Source organism: Myiozetetes cayanensis, unplaced genomic scaffold (assembly GCF_022539395.1).
Source record: "Myiozetetes cayanensis isolate MyiCay16 unplaced genomic scaffold, myiCay2020 scf2-11, whole genome shotgun sequence".
In the NCBI taxonomy this organism is placed as follows: Eukaryota; Metazoa; Chordata; class Aves; order Passeriformes; family Tyrannidae; genus Myiozetetes; species Myiozetetes cayanensis.
This window is the reverse complement of record NW_026087411.1, coordinates 54841176-54859769: the sequence shown is the minus strand read 5'-3', so window position 1 is coordinate 54859769 and position 18594 is coordinate 54841176. Positions and strand designations below refer to the sequence as shown.

The 18594-nt window shown below is 36.1% G+C and overlaps 1 protein-coding gene across 4 annotated transcripts in view; it reads left to right on the top strand.

Moving 5' to 3' along the window:
- ADGRG6 (adhesion G protein-coupled receptor G6) overlaps nt 1-18594 on the top strand; it is a 105468-nt gene that overhangs the window by 77848 nt on the left and 9026 nt on the right. For all 4 annotated transcript variants that reach the window (XM_050316842.1, XM_050316841.1, XM_050316843.1 and 1 more), the window contains 9 exons: nt 86-251; nt 3365-3505; nt 5782-5898; nt 7018-7063; nt 8552-8658; nt 11332-11459; nt 12741-13009; nt 14499-14613; nt 15496-15779. In XM_050316842.1, coding sequence (XP_050172799.1) covers nt 86-251; nt 3365-3505; nt 5782-5898; nt 7018-7063; nt 8552-8658; nt 11332-11459; nt 12741-13009; nt 14499-14613; nt 15496-15779 — 1373 coding nt within the window. The remainder of the gene's footprint in view (nt 1-85; nt 252-3364; nt 3506-5781; nt 5899-7017; nt 7064-8551; nt 8659-11331; nt 11460-12740; nt 13010-14498; nt 14614-15495; nt 15780-18594) is intronic.

Genomic DNA, 18594 nt, shown 5'->3' with positions numbered 1-18594 from the left:
AAAATTGTTTCAGGACCAGTGATATATAGTCAGTTTCTGTCAGTCAAAAGCTTTTGTTTTAGAATAATTTAACTTCTGTTTTTAGGGCTCTAAAAACTATTGATGCCTTGGCTTTAAAGATCCATTTCACTGGACCATCCATGAGTATTTCAACACGAAATCTCGCACTTGGAGTGTCTGCTATAAACTCAACTTCATTCAAAGGTGGTTCTTTCTGTGTCAGTCCACAGAATAATGCATCTGATTTCCAGGTACAGAACAAGTAGTTGTATTTGAATGTGAAATGTGCCTGTTGTTCCAAGTGTGTTTAGTGTGGTTCCTATAAAAACAGTTACAACTCCCAATTCTCCCCCTACTTTCTATTTCCTTTTTCCTGCAATCACCCAAAGAGATTAATGTAGTATTTCCTTGAATGACAGGAAACAGAGATAAACTCACATTCCATGCAGATAAAAAATAATTTGCTTATAAATCCAGAACAACTTGACCCTTTTTTTAGTTTTGTGGGTTTTTTACTCTTGAAAAAGGAAAATAATCTTCAACAGTCTGTTGTATTATCCCTTGTACACTAGCTAACAATTCCATTGATGCCTTTCAGCTTTAGAATAAGACTCCTAGATGTAGTTATCTACATACAGATTTCTTCAGATACAATAGGTCTTCAATCTCCCAGTATAGTTTTAACACTTACTGCTAGAGGAGTCGTATGACTGACCCTGTTGTCCACACATAGGTTGATGGGCTTGTACCATTTAGAAATGTCTGAGGTGGTTCAAGTCACTCATGTGGAGCTTGGCCAGCCTAGACATTAAAAACAAAAGAAACAGAGATCACTCAAAATGCAAGAAGGTCTCCAGTGCTACAGTATCTAGACAGGCTAGGATAGTTAAGATATTTATTGTCACCTCAAAAATATTTTTCTCTTACCCCTCTACCCACTCCCAAATACAAAAAATCAGACATCTGAAAGTTTGAAATAGAATTTGAGATGCACATGAGCACCTAAAGGATTTTCCAAAGGTTCTTTGTAAATCTGTAGTGATGAGATGCTAGGACTTTAAATTTCACTATATGCCTAACCACACCTTATGGCACCTGAATGCTTTCAAAAGTGCAGGACAATGTTTTGGGGGTTTTTTGCAGTTAAATAAGAAGTCTGTGAAAATGTAATCTCAGTTCCCTGGGTGTTTAACCATTCAAGTACAGTGAGCCTTACTTGGAGAAACACACAGAAAATATTACACAGAAAAAGAAGAAAATCTACTGTCATTTGGGCCAGAGGAACCAAAACTGAATTCAGCAAAACATGTCATTATGCAAACAGTTAAAGAATAATCTTTAAAGATCTAAGAGACTAAGAATAATTTTAAAAAGTATTAGTAACATAATAGGCTTCAGGTCTTTTACATGTATATAAACTTAGGATCAAAACTCAGATGCCGGTTTAAATAGATACAAATACATTTCATGTAACTGAGTTTTCACGTATTTCTATTCATAGACATTTTAGCTAAAATTTCTTTGAATCAATTTTATCAGAAATTTTTGATGATTGTAAATCTACTTTTGTTTAGCTCTCATATTAATGAAGCTCCTCAATAGCTGTTTTCAGCTTTGTTTTCAAAGGAATATTTCTCTTCCAGATTCAATCTTTTATTTATGGAAAGAGGAAAGGAAAAATTCTAAAACCAGGTTTTGGATGTTGGCTTGTATAACAAGAATTACCATCTGTGGCTTGAGAGCATCCAGGAATCTTCTCATCCTGGAATCATTTATTACAGCACTGCCTAAATAATCATAAAATCCAAACTCCGTCAAAGTATTTATAATGTTCCTATTGGAATATGAGCCTCTTCTGAGGCTTTCACATTTCAAACAGCTGATTGCGAATCCTTAGCATCCTTCCTACTAGAAAAATCTTCAGCAGCTGTGATCACCCTTTATATTTTCCATGCCTTTCAGGAAAGATATTTGCTATCCCTCCTGGAGGGGGATTCCCTTGTGAAAGCCCAGGTTTTTCACCAGTGATGTGATCTTCTATCCTAGGCTCATCAGGGAACAGTAAACTCTTCAAGATGTATGTCAAAATGTTTCCAGATTTTTTTTTTTTTTAAATAGATATCAAGCAAATTTATCCATGGCAATTTGGAAAGATTCTATTTCAGTCCCCTGTCTTATGTTTCTTGCCAAACCTTTGACTAAGTTAGGTTTTGGTGATTCATATTATTAAATTGTTCCTGTAATATATCCATGCTTCTTTAGAGAAGTCTCTTCCACTCTATTTGCAGACAATGCCTGGGACATCTTTATCACACACTCACTTTAGTGCAGCAGAATTACCCTCTGAAAACCTGTTTTGCAGCTACATCTAGCCCTGTCAGGAGATACCTATGAACCACTTCTGACTGATCTAGCATGGTGTCTGTTATTCACAGTAAACCAGTGAATAATCTGCCAGTAACCTATGACTTTTAACTTTCTATTAGCTAATGGTGCTTTTAGAATCAAACATCTGATCGTGAGAGGCATAAATATATGACCAGGATGCCTCTGGGGAAGTTAGGAGTGTGAATTTCCATGTCTCACAGTAAAATTCTTAAATGCTTTTACTACAGAGCCATTGTGAGATGGCTTGTTCCACTTCCTTTGATGGCTACGGTGGCACACCTTGAGTATTTCATGGTGGGAAAGTGTGCAGTCATAGAATTGCTAATAAAATGCAAGGTTGCATCCTCATTTATTTTCTTACTTGCTTGTAACATCCCTGGGCCACAGTGGGCTTTTAGATGGATGACACATTGCCAGTATATATTAAACTTACATTGATGGCAGAAAGTGTCTTTTTTGTGCTATATGGATGGGTGACACTAATAATTATTTTAAGAGCTCCTTTTTGTAGTAGAGAAACTGTAAAAGCTCATAAGAAAATTCAAATATGTGGATCAAGCCAGCTAATAAAACTTAAGAAAGAAGGATTCAGAGTGTATTTTTTAGTTCTCAGCATTGTTTTCTATGAGAAAAAATATCTTGAAGGTTACTGAAAATGATTATGACTACCGTTATTGCCATCCATTATTTCCCATTCATCATTATAGCCATGGAGGAGTTTGTTTCTTTGTTGGTTTTATCTAATACATTTTTGTAGCAGAAGGCTGATCTCATGCTGGAAAGGTGGCAAACCTCACAAGCCTACAAAAAAAAAATTATTTATTGTATCAACTCTTACATAGATACAGGTCATATTAGGGTTGATTGATTCTAGACCCATGTTTAGATATCTCTGTGTAAGGGTGTGAAGTCAGTTGTGGACAACAGATGGTTTGGTTTTTGTTTGAACATGTTCTTCTCTTGTTTTATTTAACAGATAGATTTTGACAAGGATCAGACAAGTGCCTTTGCTTCTGTTGTTCTGCCACCAAGTTTACTGAAGAATTTAAGTCAAGATGAATTTGAAGTTATATCCAGGGCTCAGTTTACTTTCTTCAATAAAAATGGCCTTTTTCAGGTAAACATTAATGTGTTTGAAGTAATTTCAGATAGGGTGAGTCAAAGCCAGCTGCTAAAAGTTTCCTGTAGTATAATCATTTCACAGCATTGTGTGAGTTACAGGAATTAAAAGATGATACCAAATGTAAGCATTAAAGACAGTCATGTTCAGTGACAGTATAGTTGCAGTGCCTAAGATAGGTTAAAGTCTGTGATTTGACTGCAAATTCCTGACAAATGTAAGATAAACCTTTTCTCAGGGTAATCTGTGGAAAACAGATTACCTGTGGAAAACAGGGTAATCTGTGGAAAGTAGCATGTCCTCTTAAAGGGCATAACTTGTGTTTAAATGCATTAATACAAGTCCTTGATGTTCAGTGGAGCCAGGTTCTTTTCCATCAAAGGGAATTTGGCCTGTAACACTGCAGGTACTTACTTTTCCTTATAAGAGTTGGTTAGTTATCATATCCAGATGACTACTTTATATTCAGTTGGGAACTCTGGGCTGATGATCGGTAGCCAGAAAACTTTTGTTTCAATGTATGCTATTCTTTACATACCTGTGTTCTCATAAACTCACCATATTTTAATAGGGAATAAGGATAACAATACTTGCCCCTGAAAGCTAAAGGTACTCAGGTAGATTTGATTTTTTCTTTTTTGGATCCTATCAAATAGTAATTGTAAATAGTTCCTGCATGATAGGTGACAAAGTAGGAAGAGTTTGCAACTTGAAAACCAGAAAATTGAAACCATATCTATTTTGAAAAAACAAAAAAGTTAATTAAGAAGGAAACATTTTTTCATGGTGAACTGCAGAATGTGTCTCAGAAGACTTGAGTTTGTTTTCCCATCAGCATTTTAAGTGACCTTTGGCTCTTGTACATCCGCAGAACTCTGTAGTATTGTATTGTCTCTATATTATCGTTTTTATTGGCAGTGTATCCAGATTCATCAGATAATCTAGGCAAGAAAATACCCATGACCCACAGTTGCCTGCTGAAGTACACCCCAAAGTATCTCTAACTATTTTAAAATGTATTCATTTTAGGCCTGCTTTTGAGAAAAACAGGATAGATATCTTTAATAAAAAAACCCAGAAGAATACAGATGGAGTCTTGCCACTGTGGCATAAAATCATATAAAATTAACATGTGTCCTTAGTAGTTTTAGAATGTGTTTCTAAATGATACTTAATAAGCCATTGAAAAGCAAAAAACCAGGAAAAATTGCATATGAGTTTGCAACTAAAATACCTCTCATTTCTTGGGTGTTTTTCAAACTATTCATGGGTGGTACAATCAACACAATTAAAAATGTGTAATCCTCACATTTTTAGTAAGTCTAAAAATAAAGGAAGTTAAAAAAATGGGGGTTAAAATAAGGTCTACAAATAAATTAATCCAAATGCCATCTAAAACCCAGTAAATTTATTCATTAGAATAAAAGTTTTCCATAGATACATTTATTTCTATTGCACTTAAAAAAACCCAAATGCTCTTAGCTGTATTCCTTATAAGTAGTCAATGTAACAGTGAAACATTGCACTTTACAGTACTGGAGGGCTTTTTTATTGCAATTGAGAGAATTCAGAAACTTTTATCTTATCATTTTGTTAAAATCTGATGGTTATATTACTTAGAAGACTATATAAAAACTATTCAGGGTGGGATTCATTTCACCAAAGACAGGTGTGTTCTATGTACACATCAATGCCTGAACTGTTGTCCATAAGTTGCCTTCAAAGCTAAGTCAATGGAAAAGAAAATGCTACCTCCTTCAGTATGTAAGTACTACTTGCAGAAAATGCTACCTCCTTCGATATGTAACATTGCTCTGAATTCGTTTACTTTTTCTTAGTCATTCATTTTAAGATGGAGGATGATTTAGCAAATATAAACAGAAACCAGATTATTCTCTAAAAACTTTTCATCTACTCAAAAGGATAGTGTTGACAATAAGAGAGCTAGTTCATTTTTGTTTAGGGAAATGAGCTAATCATATCATGAGTTGTTATCTGCTACATTGTTTGAGTTATAACTTTGTTTGACTTCTAACCTCTCTCTATAATTGTGCCTACGTATGTTTATGACTATAAGGAAAATAGGGAAACTTCCATGAAGCTAACCCATAATTTGATTTTATAAACATAATGTTCTCATATTGCATAATCAAAAGTACAGAAATGCTGACAACTTACTTATTCTGGCACGCTGCAAAAATGAAACTATGTACTCTGGCTTTTATGTTATGTGCTGGGTAAGCATTTATTATATTTTTCTTAATCTTTCAAAGGATGCAGAAAATCCCGCCAATTTAACCAGTTTTGTGGTGGCATGCAGTATTGGAAACTTAACCATTCAGGATCTTCAGGATTATGTGAAGATTACAATCAAGCATACCAAAATTCAGGTAAAACAAGACTGATTATTCAGAGGAACAGGAATGCAGAGTGTATATATATATAGTAAAGGCTAAGCATAAAGCCTGGTTTATTGAGATGGATTTTGAGTAAGAACATAAATGAAAATTAAAAACTCTAGAACAAAAGCACATAAGCAAAAAGTAAAAACAAGTAACCTCTCCCATCCTCATGCATTCGCACTCCATTCATGGTCTAAGAATTACCTGAAAAACTGTTCATTCTGTCCCTCAGAAGCAATTTCTGTGCCAACAACTAAGCAAAACCTCTGTTCTTGACCATAGTTTTGACCAGGGACATGATTTATTACACTGCAACTTTAGAATTACTTAAATTCTTTGATCAAATATTAATTTTTTTTTATACTTCCCCAAATTATTTTGTTGTTATGTGGTTTTCAGCAAAGAAGGAATGGATAGAACATGTTAAAAGATGACTACAGCAAATTTAGGGAAATAGAGACCAAATGCAACGTTTTGGCACATATTGTTTCAGTTAAAAAATGGGTGAGCTTGACTCTGTTCTCAGACATGTTGTCATTATCTAATCCAAAAGAGGCAATAGCACTAGAGATGGTAAAAAAGAAAATGTTAAAATGTAATACCAAAGTAAATTTCTTATGAAAGGACCTGGTTTGTTACTTTCACAGTTCTGTTAACTTTCTCTTGCATTTCTTTATGATGAATATTTTAAGGTGAGGCAAAAGAACCTCCACTTGGGTTCAGCCTCCATTTGCATATTGTCAAGGACATACATAAAAGATTCACAGAGAAGCCCTAAGAAAGTGAACAGTGAAAAGTATTTAGATTCTATAAAGACATAGCCAAAGATAACTTCACTGAGACAATAAAACTTCATTGTTCTAAGGATGTGGAAAAGGAGCATTGGAACAGTGCAGAGAAGCAGTGCTCTAGATTTTAAAATCTGGGCAAATCTCTCTTTCTAGCAGAAGAAATTCTAATTTGACACTAGACAAATTTTCAACAATCTAAATGATATGGATTATTTTGCTCAGTAAATGAAATACACATTACAACAGCTGTTGTAAATGTTGATGAGATTTATGCCTGGAAGAGGTATACAAAGTCTACTTTTGCATCTCTTCTTAGGAAGATCCTAAACCTACCTGTGTCTTCTGGGATATGGACAAAAATGGTAAGTTTAAAAATACTGTAATTTCTTTCATGTAGGGAATAAAGTTGTTTTGAGTTTTAAAATCAAACCCAGTATTCGCCATTTTTCCTCCTAATTAATCCTTAAAGAATTCAATTAAGTCCATTCAATGAAGCATATAATTTCTTCTGGTTTGTATAGTTACTTGTAACAGTAGATGTTATATACTCCTTTTCAAAGTTTGTTTTTAATGTAAATGTTTCTAACATTTTAAATTTTTCAGTTAAGTTTCTCTACTTTTCCATATCTGCTTGCAGTTTTTCGCTGATCTGTCTGTATGTGCAAATTGAATTATAATGCTTCTCAGACACCACAGTGGTTCTTAGCCATACTTTTAACTGCTCATTTGGTCTCTAGGATGACTTTCCATATCCTTCTATTTTAGAGATCACTACTGAGATGTTACTCTTCTTAGCAATGAAACAGATAGAGCAGTAGGATTTTGGATGGAGAGGTTTAATACAGAGAGTCTTGAAAGGAATAAAATTTGCTATTCAAGTTTGTACTTCAAAGCAGGAAATACTCAGAGCAACTGAGGAGAATGCAGGAGGATAAAAAAAGAGCACAAAATCACAGAACCTAGCTATGAAGCTGAACTTAAGAAGCATAATAAAGGAGAAACACACAGGGAAGAAACTATTCCCAGTGGCTGCTTAAGTGGGGAAGAGCTTTGAGTGGTTTTGGAACATCTTCACAGTCTTTTGAGAGATTGTCTTGAATTTAAGCATTTGACTGTCTCGAAATTACAGAGCAAATGATGCTGGATTTTGTCAGGAGTTATGAAAAAATGTCTTAAAAAGTCAGACAGTATGAACTATTTCACAATATTAGTTCATGTTTTAGCAGGGGTAAAACAAAGAAAACAGATTTTACTTTTTAATATTTAATGTTTGAAAAGAAAATATTTCTACTTATTTTTCAGAATGGCCTTTTCAGGTGGGGTGAGTAGGGAATAGTTTACTCTGTGTTTTTTCATAAGGCCACAAGGGATCTTTGGGATTGTCCTCTCTGTCCTTTTGCATTACATGCTGCAGGGAGAAAGGGAGGGATCCTCTCTGCTCCTGGGCCATAAATGAGGATATATGAATGGGAGGTAGGCAGGTGCAGACATCACATCAGTGGTGTAAAAGGGAGTTCTAAAACTATCTTATTATTGGGTAAAACTAAGGTGTGTCTTAATGCGTGATCCACATAGTAGGTCTTAATCGCTAACCAAAAAGCTCCCTACTTTTACTATAGATCTCTATCTATTGCTTCTGCTCAGTAGTCCATTATTGGGACACTCACCTGCTGTGATTCTCTGCAGAAACTAGGGAATCTGTTACTTGCTTCTCTCCTGGCTGGTTTTAATGCTCGCTTATTCAGTTTGAGAAAGCGTTTGCATTTGCTCAAGGTGAAGTGAGAAATCTGTTAAAGGAGAGGTTGACACGTGTTTGTTGGACAGCAGTTTCTCATGTTTCATTTCCACAGATGGCAGTGGTGGCTGGAACCCTGAAGGCTGCCACGTGGATGCAGAGTCCGATGAAAACAAAACAGTGTGCTTATGCAACCACCTCACACACTTTGGGGTCCTAATGGTAGGCAAACTCACTGCTCACCAAGTTACCTTTCCTAGGAACAGCAGCACAGTTTTTCTCTTGTGTCAAGACAAGTCTCAATTTTGTTACTTGGGTTATTTCTTTTGCATATGGCTTTTAATAATAATAATAATAATAAATAATTTCCCCCCTAATTGACATAAAGTTATCTTTTCAACGTAGCTAGCGATAAGGATTCAGGAATGAGATAATTAATAAAGTTAGTAATGAAAGAATATTATTTTTGTTATTATTATCATTATTACATTCTTTGCAAGTGCCTAAGTACTACTTTTTTAAAATAGTTACATTCTACATTTTGAAAATACTGTGCCACAAAAGACATGGGTTTGAGGCTTCTGAGCAATACCAAAATACCAGTACTAACACTTCCACAGAGAAACAGAAAAAAATTGATCTTAATGATCCTGAAGTGCTGGGGATCCTCAACACATCCCTTAACAGTATAATCTGTCAAAACTGATCTGCAGCTGAGGGTGTAACAAGAGGGAAGTGAATGAGAAACAAGTATAGTATATATGAAATTTTCAGATTGGAAAAGTGGGAAGTTTTTTACAGAAAAAAATCATGAGAAAAATTTGGAAGTCCTATTTTCAGAACAAAAGGAAGAGAGACACATATGTCAGGAAAAATGGGGAAAGAAAAATATCCTACAGTCAGTAAAACTGCTAATGAGGATCAAAAGTCAAGGGATCACAATAATTCCCTTTCATCCTTAGATAGAGAGGCTAATTTGTCCCTCTCAAATATAGGCTGCAAATCTGACAAGATTCATCTAATGTCAAAAAGTATAAAGCAGTACCTTCTTTTGCACCATGTGTAAACATGTACTGGCTCTTTTCTTACTTGGCTTTAATCAACTTTGGGGATGCCTTACATTACAGGCTCTGGGAAAGTCTGTCAACAGCGGGCTGGTACAAACTTGTAGCTCATTCTCTGTCAGAGCCTTAAGCAAAGTTTCCAGACAGGGTGGCTGAGGAAGGTAGAGCAATGCCTAATGGGGAGGTGAAAGAGGGAACCACAGAGTGCACTTCAGCCTCTAGCCTTCAGCTGTGTCCAACAATTTGCACTTGTGAAGCGTTTTTCAGGGAAAAAATTCCCAACATGAAAAAATGGAGTACTGCTATCTTTTCTTAGCATTTGGTGGTTGTTTATGCTCAGAAATGGGCTGAAACATTTCTTTCCAGCTGAAATTAACATTCTTTGGCCTCTAAAACATAGCTGCAGAGAAGATAGTGGCTCCTGGTCACAGCAGTGCTCCTAAGTGGAAGTATTTGGGTTTTGAAGTAACTTGTGGCAGTTAGTTACTTAGGACTTTAACCCCACAAGAGAGCCACATATGCTGACTTTCTCAGCTTTGGCCTCTGAGACCCTTCTTAATAGGACCGCTCTCTTCACATCATGCTGAGTTGTAGATATGAAAAAGCCACTAACTTTGTGTCTTCTTGCAAGCTAAACTGTGGTCTTGTTACACTTTTCATCCTCAAAGGGAGAAAGAAAAGGCTTTCTTTAGGATATATTCAATGAGTCCCTTCTCTTCCCTGAATGTTTTGGTGGCAGTAGGGAATAGGGAAGAAGACCTTTGAATTCGGGCTGCATTCCAATAGATTTTTACACAGTTTTGACCCTTCAAATTGCTTTTACATTTTAATAATTGCTTCTGGCTTTAATTTAGCTATTTAAATATTTTCAAATAACACTCTCCTTATGTGTATACAAACTATCATATAAGGTGGGGACAGGCTGTAAAAAAAGCTGCTCCTGCCTTTTCCTGCAAAGCATGCGAAGTTTTGTAGCATTTTGTTTGTTTTTGCTGGATAGTTTTCCTAGGGACAGCAGTGACACTGACTGTAGAATGAACATCATTTTCTTTTAGCACTTGCTTGCATTTTCTCCACAGTGATACAGATCCAAACATTCTTATATTTTTTTGTCCTTAAATAAAGGAAATAACACTGGCATTTATTCTCAGATGGTACTATGTAGCAGTTACAGTTAGACAGAAAACGGGGAAAAAATCCTCAGAATTTTCTGCTTCATTTCTAAATCTCTTTTTTTGTCTTCTTTGTCACTACTTTTCTCACCAATTCTATTATAATTGTAGCTTTTAAGTCAAAGCGGACCATAAAACCAAAAAAACAATATCTTGCCCTTGGTTTCATCTGCAGATGATTAGCTACATTAACTCTTATGAACTTTTAATAACAAAAAGTAATGTCAAAACTCTCAAGAATGCTGAACATTTCAGTATGAATACTTTTAAATTACATTTTCCTAAATCTTACATCTTCTGAAAGAGAGTTGTATATAAGCAACAAAACTAAGAAGTTTAAAAACTTGAGGCTTTTCCAGTGAAGGACATTTGAATTCCTGGTACTGAATTATAAGGATCAGAATCAGGCTCTGACTATCTGCTGTTCCCAGCAGTGATAATACTTAAAGCACAATGTTTTGGAGAGCTATGGGAAGGAAGTGAGAGGTGTAACAACTATAGACTAAGTACACTCAGTAAAAATGAACCCCAGTGTCAAGGTTATAGTGGCATTGCCAAAGTGCTTTTGAGTTTTACTTGTCTAATTACCAACAAAGAGTGTTGTGCTCATAGAAGAGGTGTTGGCTATAACTGATATCTCTTCCTTCTCTCTCACATAGGACCTTCAGAGAACCGTGACACAAATAGATTCACAGAATAACAAGGTCTTGACCTTTATCACTTACATAGGCTGTGGAATATCTGCTATATTTTCAGCTGCAACTCTTCTTACATACATTGCATTTGAGTAAGTAGTAATTCCATGAAAAACATCACAAAGGGATTACCTGTATGTGCTGAGTAAGACAAATTAGTTATATGGATAGTTTGGTTTATTTGTCCAAGAAGGGAAATCTATGTTTAAAAAAACCCCAAACCTGTAAAATCACAATCACATTACTGTAAAGTGAAAATTTTTTTCAAGGGAACATAAATTCAGAGTCTTTCCTCCAGTTTCTAATGTGTTGTGCCACTGAGGCCTGGGAATAAGGTGAATGTGTGTCAAAATTTTGCTTTTTTGGGAATACAGAATCCTCTAGATTCTGAACAGGTATGTATTATTTTAAAATTCTCAAACGGGCTTTTTATAAAAAAATAAACCAAAACTTGCTTACGTGACCATATCAAGACCCAGGTATAAAAAAATAAATTTCCAGCTAAGACAATTACATTCAAGAGCCCTTCAGAAAAAAGTGGGAAGAGAGATAAAATGAAGATAAATTGTGAAGCAGTACCACAATTTCAACAGCAGTTCTACTTCAATGTGAAAGTGACTCAAGAGAAGGCAAAAGTTTTGAAGTGATACAGTTCTGAGGACAGTGAAAAGAGAAAATGAAGTCACGTCAGCACAAAGAAACCATTCTACCTGTAACAGGATAGGACATAGTAGCTGCTAAAGAATGATAGTTTGCTGGGGTGAGGGGAGAGGTGGGGGTTTTTCAAGTTTTAAATGTCTTCAGTGATTGCATTCCTATTAAATTACCTATGGCATAGTGTTCTGGTCCAAGAGGGCAGAAGTTTTTGGCTGCCCCACATTTCCTACATTTCAATGTGTCTCAGTTATAAAAAAAGTCTTCCTAAGATCCTATTCAAAAAAGCCAAACGAACAAACAGAAAACAACATGCACTGGACAATATATTCCAAAAATTAGGTGAAGACTTACATATACAATCATTACAGATGACCTTCTGGTCAGCTGTATCTTTCTGTTTTCAGTTTCTTCAGTTTTCATATAAAATACAAAGTACTGTTTTATATTTCATTTGAAAGGGTTTTTTAAAAGAAAAAATCAGTGGCTAAAATATTGTGGCAGTGGATTAGCTCATTAAGGACCCAAAGAGCCTGGTAGCTTACCCCCACTACACACAGCAGAAGCCTTCAGCAGTTTTACACAGAAGCACTCATCACTATGTCTTACAGCACAAACACTCACAGCTCAGAGGAGATCCCTGTACTTCTATTTACTTTGTGTACTGGTAAACCCAGCTGCTGAAAGTTAACCATATGCACCTGTATTTCTGTCATTAGGAAGCTGCGAAGAGATTACCCATCCAAAATCCTGATGAATTTGAGCACAGCCCTGCTCTTTCTTAACCTGATTTTTTTGCTTGATGGCTGGATTGCATCATTTGATATCGATGGCCTCTGCATAGCTGTAGCTGCACTTCTGCACTTTTTTCTTCTGGCCACCTTTACATGGATGGGATTAGAAGCTGTTCATATGTACATTGCTCTAGTGAAGGTGTTCAACACGTATATACGGCGATACATACTCAAGTTTTGCATCATCGGCTGGGGTGAGTTCTGAAGATGCAATATTTAAATAGCATGTATGCTGCTATATAAAATGCTCTCTATAAATGCTGCTATATAAAAGCTCTCTGTCAGAAGCGCAGAGCAAAATTAATATCAACATGGTGTTTCCTTCCCCCCCGGCCTGCAGCAGTGCCGGCACGCAGCCAACCCTCTCTGTCACTGAGTTCCCCTGTATAATTCTGTGTAAATACACTATAACTGGCACCCTCCACCCAGGGCAGCTCCCTGCCCTTGGATGAGCGGAGGGACCGGATAAACTGGTCTTGCTCTCCAGAGGCCAGAATGGGAGAGGGGAAACAAGAGTGTCCTATCAGAGATGAAGAACCATGGCACAAAATGAGTGCTGCAAAGCCTATGGGAATCTTTGCATTGATTTTCATAAACTTTAAGTCCAGCTTAAATTTTCTTGCCAACAAATACAAAGCGTATGGCAGAATCAGAGACAACCGAAATTTTCTGAGCTTCAGTACAGTGTTTAAACCACAGGGAGATCCTGGCTGCCCTAAGCAATGTACAAAGCAGGTCTGAAATGGAAAATGTAATACTGAAAAATAACTGCAAGGCTCAGGCAGCAAGGCTTTTATTCTTCATTTTTGTCTATATCAGGAATCTGTGCCTTCTCCCTGAATGCACATATTGTGTTTGAAATAATACAACACAATACAAAACCATTAACCTTACGGCTAGAGCACTGACCTCAGTACAGCTGATAATTGATGTCTTTCCATCGGCAACTAGCATCCTCTTTGGCAACCTTAGCAGAGGACAAGGACTGAGTGGTCGGAAAAGCAAATTAACCTCTTCCCCTTTGAATCTGTTCTGTTGTAGCAAGGGTAAGACATGCAAATAAGGCATACCAGGAAACATACATTTCTCTTGCGTAAGCTGTACCTTTCTGCACAGAGTTCTTTTCTGCATAGCTGTCTGTTTTTCCAAAATCCTCCCTTTATGTTATTATTAAGAAATACATATTTTGTTGTTTAGGGTGGAGGGGCTTGCAGTTGATAAAAGCAGTGGAGAAATTACAGATTTAAGTTCATGTTCTCCAGTTACTCAACCTAATGAATTCCCATTAGCATCTCTGAAAAAAATCCCAGTAACATCCCTCCATTAGATCTCATTTTTTAAAATATTCTGTTAATCTTCTCACTAGAGAGCCTATGTGAAGTTGCAAATTTAACTTTGGGTAATTAAGGGAGAGTATTTTCTTTTAGTCTCCATATCACATACTAAAATAATGGTTTTTGCCTTACAGAAGGTTATGAGGGATATTCATTAATGCCTATTAAGTGCTTTGAAAGTTCTTTATATTTGCACTGTTTGAAAAATTTTCTTCTGCTTTCTCACTGCAGTTTTCTCAGGATACTCTGTACTGAAGCAATAGGGATGGAGACATCAATAATTCAGCTTATCATGGTGAATTTTAAGGTTTAGGAAATTTGAAAGCTCCCAAGTTTTCTTGTGTTACAGGTTTGCCAGCTCTGGTGATAGCAATCGTTTTAGCAAGTGCTAATACAAGTGCAAGTCATGTTTATGGCAAGGAGGTATATGGCAGAGATGTTAACGGGCAAGGAGGAGATGACTTGTGAGTATTTCTTTTGATCTCTTAAAATTTAGCATTTATAGTCTATAAAAAAAAAAATCAGATAGATTACTTTGGAAAAGTCAGAGATGCATTAAACAAACAAAATGGACAAAATTGTCTTAAATTATTTGAATCTGAAGTGTGAAGAAGGCTGTAAGAAAAACTGGAGAGAAATCTGTATTACCCAATGCCGGGATACAAACACTCCTCTGGCAAAAGAATAATTTACAGGTTTAGTCAGGAAAATAAAATAAATAAAATAAATGTTGGTATATCTTAAATGAAAGCTTTATTTTCTAGCTAAGAACAAAGTAGTATAAAAATAGTTTCCTTTTTGAGTAAGCCAGCCTTTTGCCAATGTAGTTCGATAGTCTTTTGTGTTCTTCTCTTGATGTCCGGCTAATAATCTCCAGATGCCAAAATTTTTATATGAGTACTCTGTTCCTTGCCTAGCAAAACTTCGTCGTGTTAAATAAAAATGTAATTTTGTATTTTTGTCATAGTATCATGCTAAACATTCAGGCCATTTGCTGCTAGAGGAATAAGCTAGATATCTCACATGGCTGTCTGTCAAATGGCTACCTCAAAAGGATGTCTGAGGATACAAGCTCTGAGGTTGGATTTCATTTGTAATTGGTTTTGACTAAATTGTGGTACAATCCTCAGGTTTCCAAGGTGATAGTACTCTGAGCCACAGTCACTTAAGACGCCTCTGGGCTTCATTTTATTTCCAAACAGAAAATGGACAAAGGTTTCATTTTCAAGCATAGCTCTGCATCAGATGGAATCAGAAATAGACTGACTTTCCTTGTAGTCATGTGAATAATTGGAGGATAGTTTGCATTAACCAAAAATGATCATTTTTTGGTATTTTTTTTACAGCTGCTGGATCAAGAATGAAATTGTCTTCTATGTGACTTGTGCTGGCTACTTTGGAATCATGTTTCTAATGAATATTGCCATGTTTATTGTGGTGATGGTGCAAATCTGTGGGAGGAATGGGAAAAGAACTAATCGGAGCCTGAAGGAAGAGATCCTGAGGAACCTCCGTAGTGTGGTCAGCCTGACCTTCCTGCTGGGCATGACATGGGGCTTTGCCTTTTTTGCCTGGGGTCCCTTGACTGTCGCTTTCCTGTACCTCTTCTCAATCTTCAATTCTTTGCAAGGTAGGCTGAATTTTTGTTCTGTGAACAGATGATATTTGAGCTACTGCTGTTCTGGGCCATACTATGTCCAGTAATTTGACTAGGAGCTCATATCCAGTCTCTAGGTTTTCCATTGATACTAAACCATCATTGTTTTCCCTTATGTGGAATAATGATTCCAACTACATGGGGATTGAATATTTTTCATAAATTAGTTGACATTTCAAGGTCTTTTCCATAAAATGCACTATATTATAAATAGAGCTATTCCTGACTAACATTCTGCAGTGTTCGCTGTTGAAATAGGTGCTGTGTCACATTTCTTTTCAAATATAGGAACCTTCTTCCTTACTTTATTCCTGTAGGGAATCTGTAAAGCTCACAACTATTTTATTAAGGCATGAAAAACTTAAAACAAAATTCAGTCCTCTTTTCCTGTTTCAGTGTGTAGAGATAGCACAGACTTATACAATATTCTTTGGTTAAGAAAAATCCAGTGACTGTTACAGTCAGATTATTTTCCTTTCCTTTAATCAAGTTTTGAATATTTTAATTTTCCAGCACAGTTTGTCTTTCTGGAAAATTTTGTGAACTGTACTCAAGTGGTTATAAATTACAGAATTATATAGCTGACATTTAGAAAAAGTTTCAGCTCAGAGCTAAAATTTGTGTATGTATCAAATGTTATAAGATTCTCAACCAACTCTTGCCCTACCCACTAATAAAGAACAATTGAAAGCATAAGGAAGAGAAAAACCCAAGAAGATCATTGGAAGGGCATATGTTACACTACACACATATTGATATAAAAAATTAACTTGCCTGAAAAAACCATTACAAGAAACAAACTCAAGAATGTCATTGAAGGAGCATGTGTTGCAACACAAATATGGAAATAAATATTGAATTTTCTTAGGGTTAGCAAAATATCTTCCCTTTATGGAAAAAGGACTTAATGTTATCCTGTGTGGATTTCATCTGACACAGTTGAGATGTATTTATTCTGCTAAAAGGTTTATTGAGCTTTCATGGAAAGAGAATAATGTTGTGGGGTTTTGTTTGGGTCACTTTTAACCTAAAATTCTGGGCAAAATGGCAAAAATGGTTTATTGTTCTTACTGAAGCCTTTTTTTTCCAAAGGACAGATTCTGATATTCCCCTAGCAGCATAATGAAGTATTTGCTGCATTGTGTCTGTGTTAGAAATTCAGAAGGGCCTAGAGAGTTTAGAAGTATGGGAAGAACATGAAAAAAAGATTTAAATTCTGAAAAGCGTGCCAAGGATCAAATTAAACAAGTTCTCTGTAACCAGAATTTCCAGTGCAATCAGTTAAGCTTGTATGTGCAGAGTGCACAACAAGCTTGACCACCACTGTTTAAGTCTCTGTGGGGTAATTGCCCTATTTAATGGAAAATGAGTATTTGGAAGGCAGCTAAGTCAGAAGATGAAACTGAAAAAGCTGAGGAGTAAACGCAAAAAGAAGAGGGATGAGCTTTTCATGGATTGTGGTAGCAATAGGGACACAGTATATGCTCAGGCATGTCATATCAAGCCCAGGAAGATAACAATCTCCTATCTGAAAGTACTTATTGCTGTGAAAGAGTAAGGCAAAGCTAAAGAAAAAAGAGGAATGTTTAAAATCACATATAACTGGTGCAGTGTTCATGTACCAGTAAGGGGGTGGAATGGAGGAAAGAAAAAATTAGGACTTGTGTCAGGAGGCATTTTCTAGCAGCCAAAAAGCAGTTCGGTATGGTAAGTCTTTCATCAGTATTAGCATGAGCTTAATTATCGAGACCTTGGTAAATACATTTATTCTCTCTCAAGTTTCTGAAAGTGGCATGAGTATTTTAAGCTATACCAGCAGCCTCCATCAGCAATTTTCTGTGCACTGGCAGTTAAAAAGCAAATTGCAGCAACTCCTGGTGTTACTGTACTTTGCTATTTCATCTACATAGGAAATTATTTTTCTCTCCTCAATGCTCAGAGTAAAAAATCCGGGAACATTTCTTTTTTGGCTGCTCATTTTATATATATGTCTGGGCAAGCCAAATACTTTCAAGTCAGAGCCAAGCTACAGCCAAGCCTAGGGTCTGATTTGTCTCTGGGAAACAAAACCAAAGCTGTACTACTAAAAGCACATTGTAAACTTAATGAATAATGAAATACAGAGAAAAAAATTCTGGAGACCAAGCCCAGACAGGGCAAAGGCAAAGTACTTAATGCAGTACATTTGTTTTGCATTACTGCAGAATATGCATTTTCTTTTTTAACAATTCAGAATGTTCCAAACACTCACCACGATTTAATAAAGCATCAATTTACAAAGTTTGTAGCCGTGCAGAAGCCCTAAGAGGAACTTTGTGCCACAAACTGTATATCTATAAGACTGTAAGAGCTGCTAATGATTGTATTGGAATTACTCGTGTGTTTTAAACAAACCACACAAAAATATTTCACTAAATGCAAACACAGTAACCATGATCCAAGAGAGATTACATAGGAGATGCATCAAGGTATGTTTGCCTTTTTTGAATTCTGGGTTTCCTTCTTTTTCCCATCAGCTCTTGAAAAAATTTGGAAAAAATGGGTTTCATGACACAACCCTTATCTAAAGTTAACTGATCTCAGAGGTCTCATCCTGGCCTGATGGCTATAAGCAGATATAAGTCCACTTCAATGACATACATTAGTGGAAAATTAGACTTCAGAAATTTGGAGAAGATAATTTGAGTCTCCAGAGCATTATTATCCAAGCTATACCCTGCCATTGTGTTCTACCAGCTGAAACATAGTAAACACTAGTATACAGAACTATTCATGATGATCATAAAGG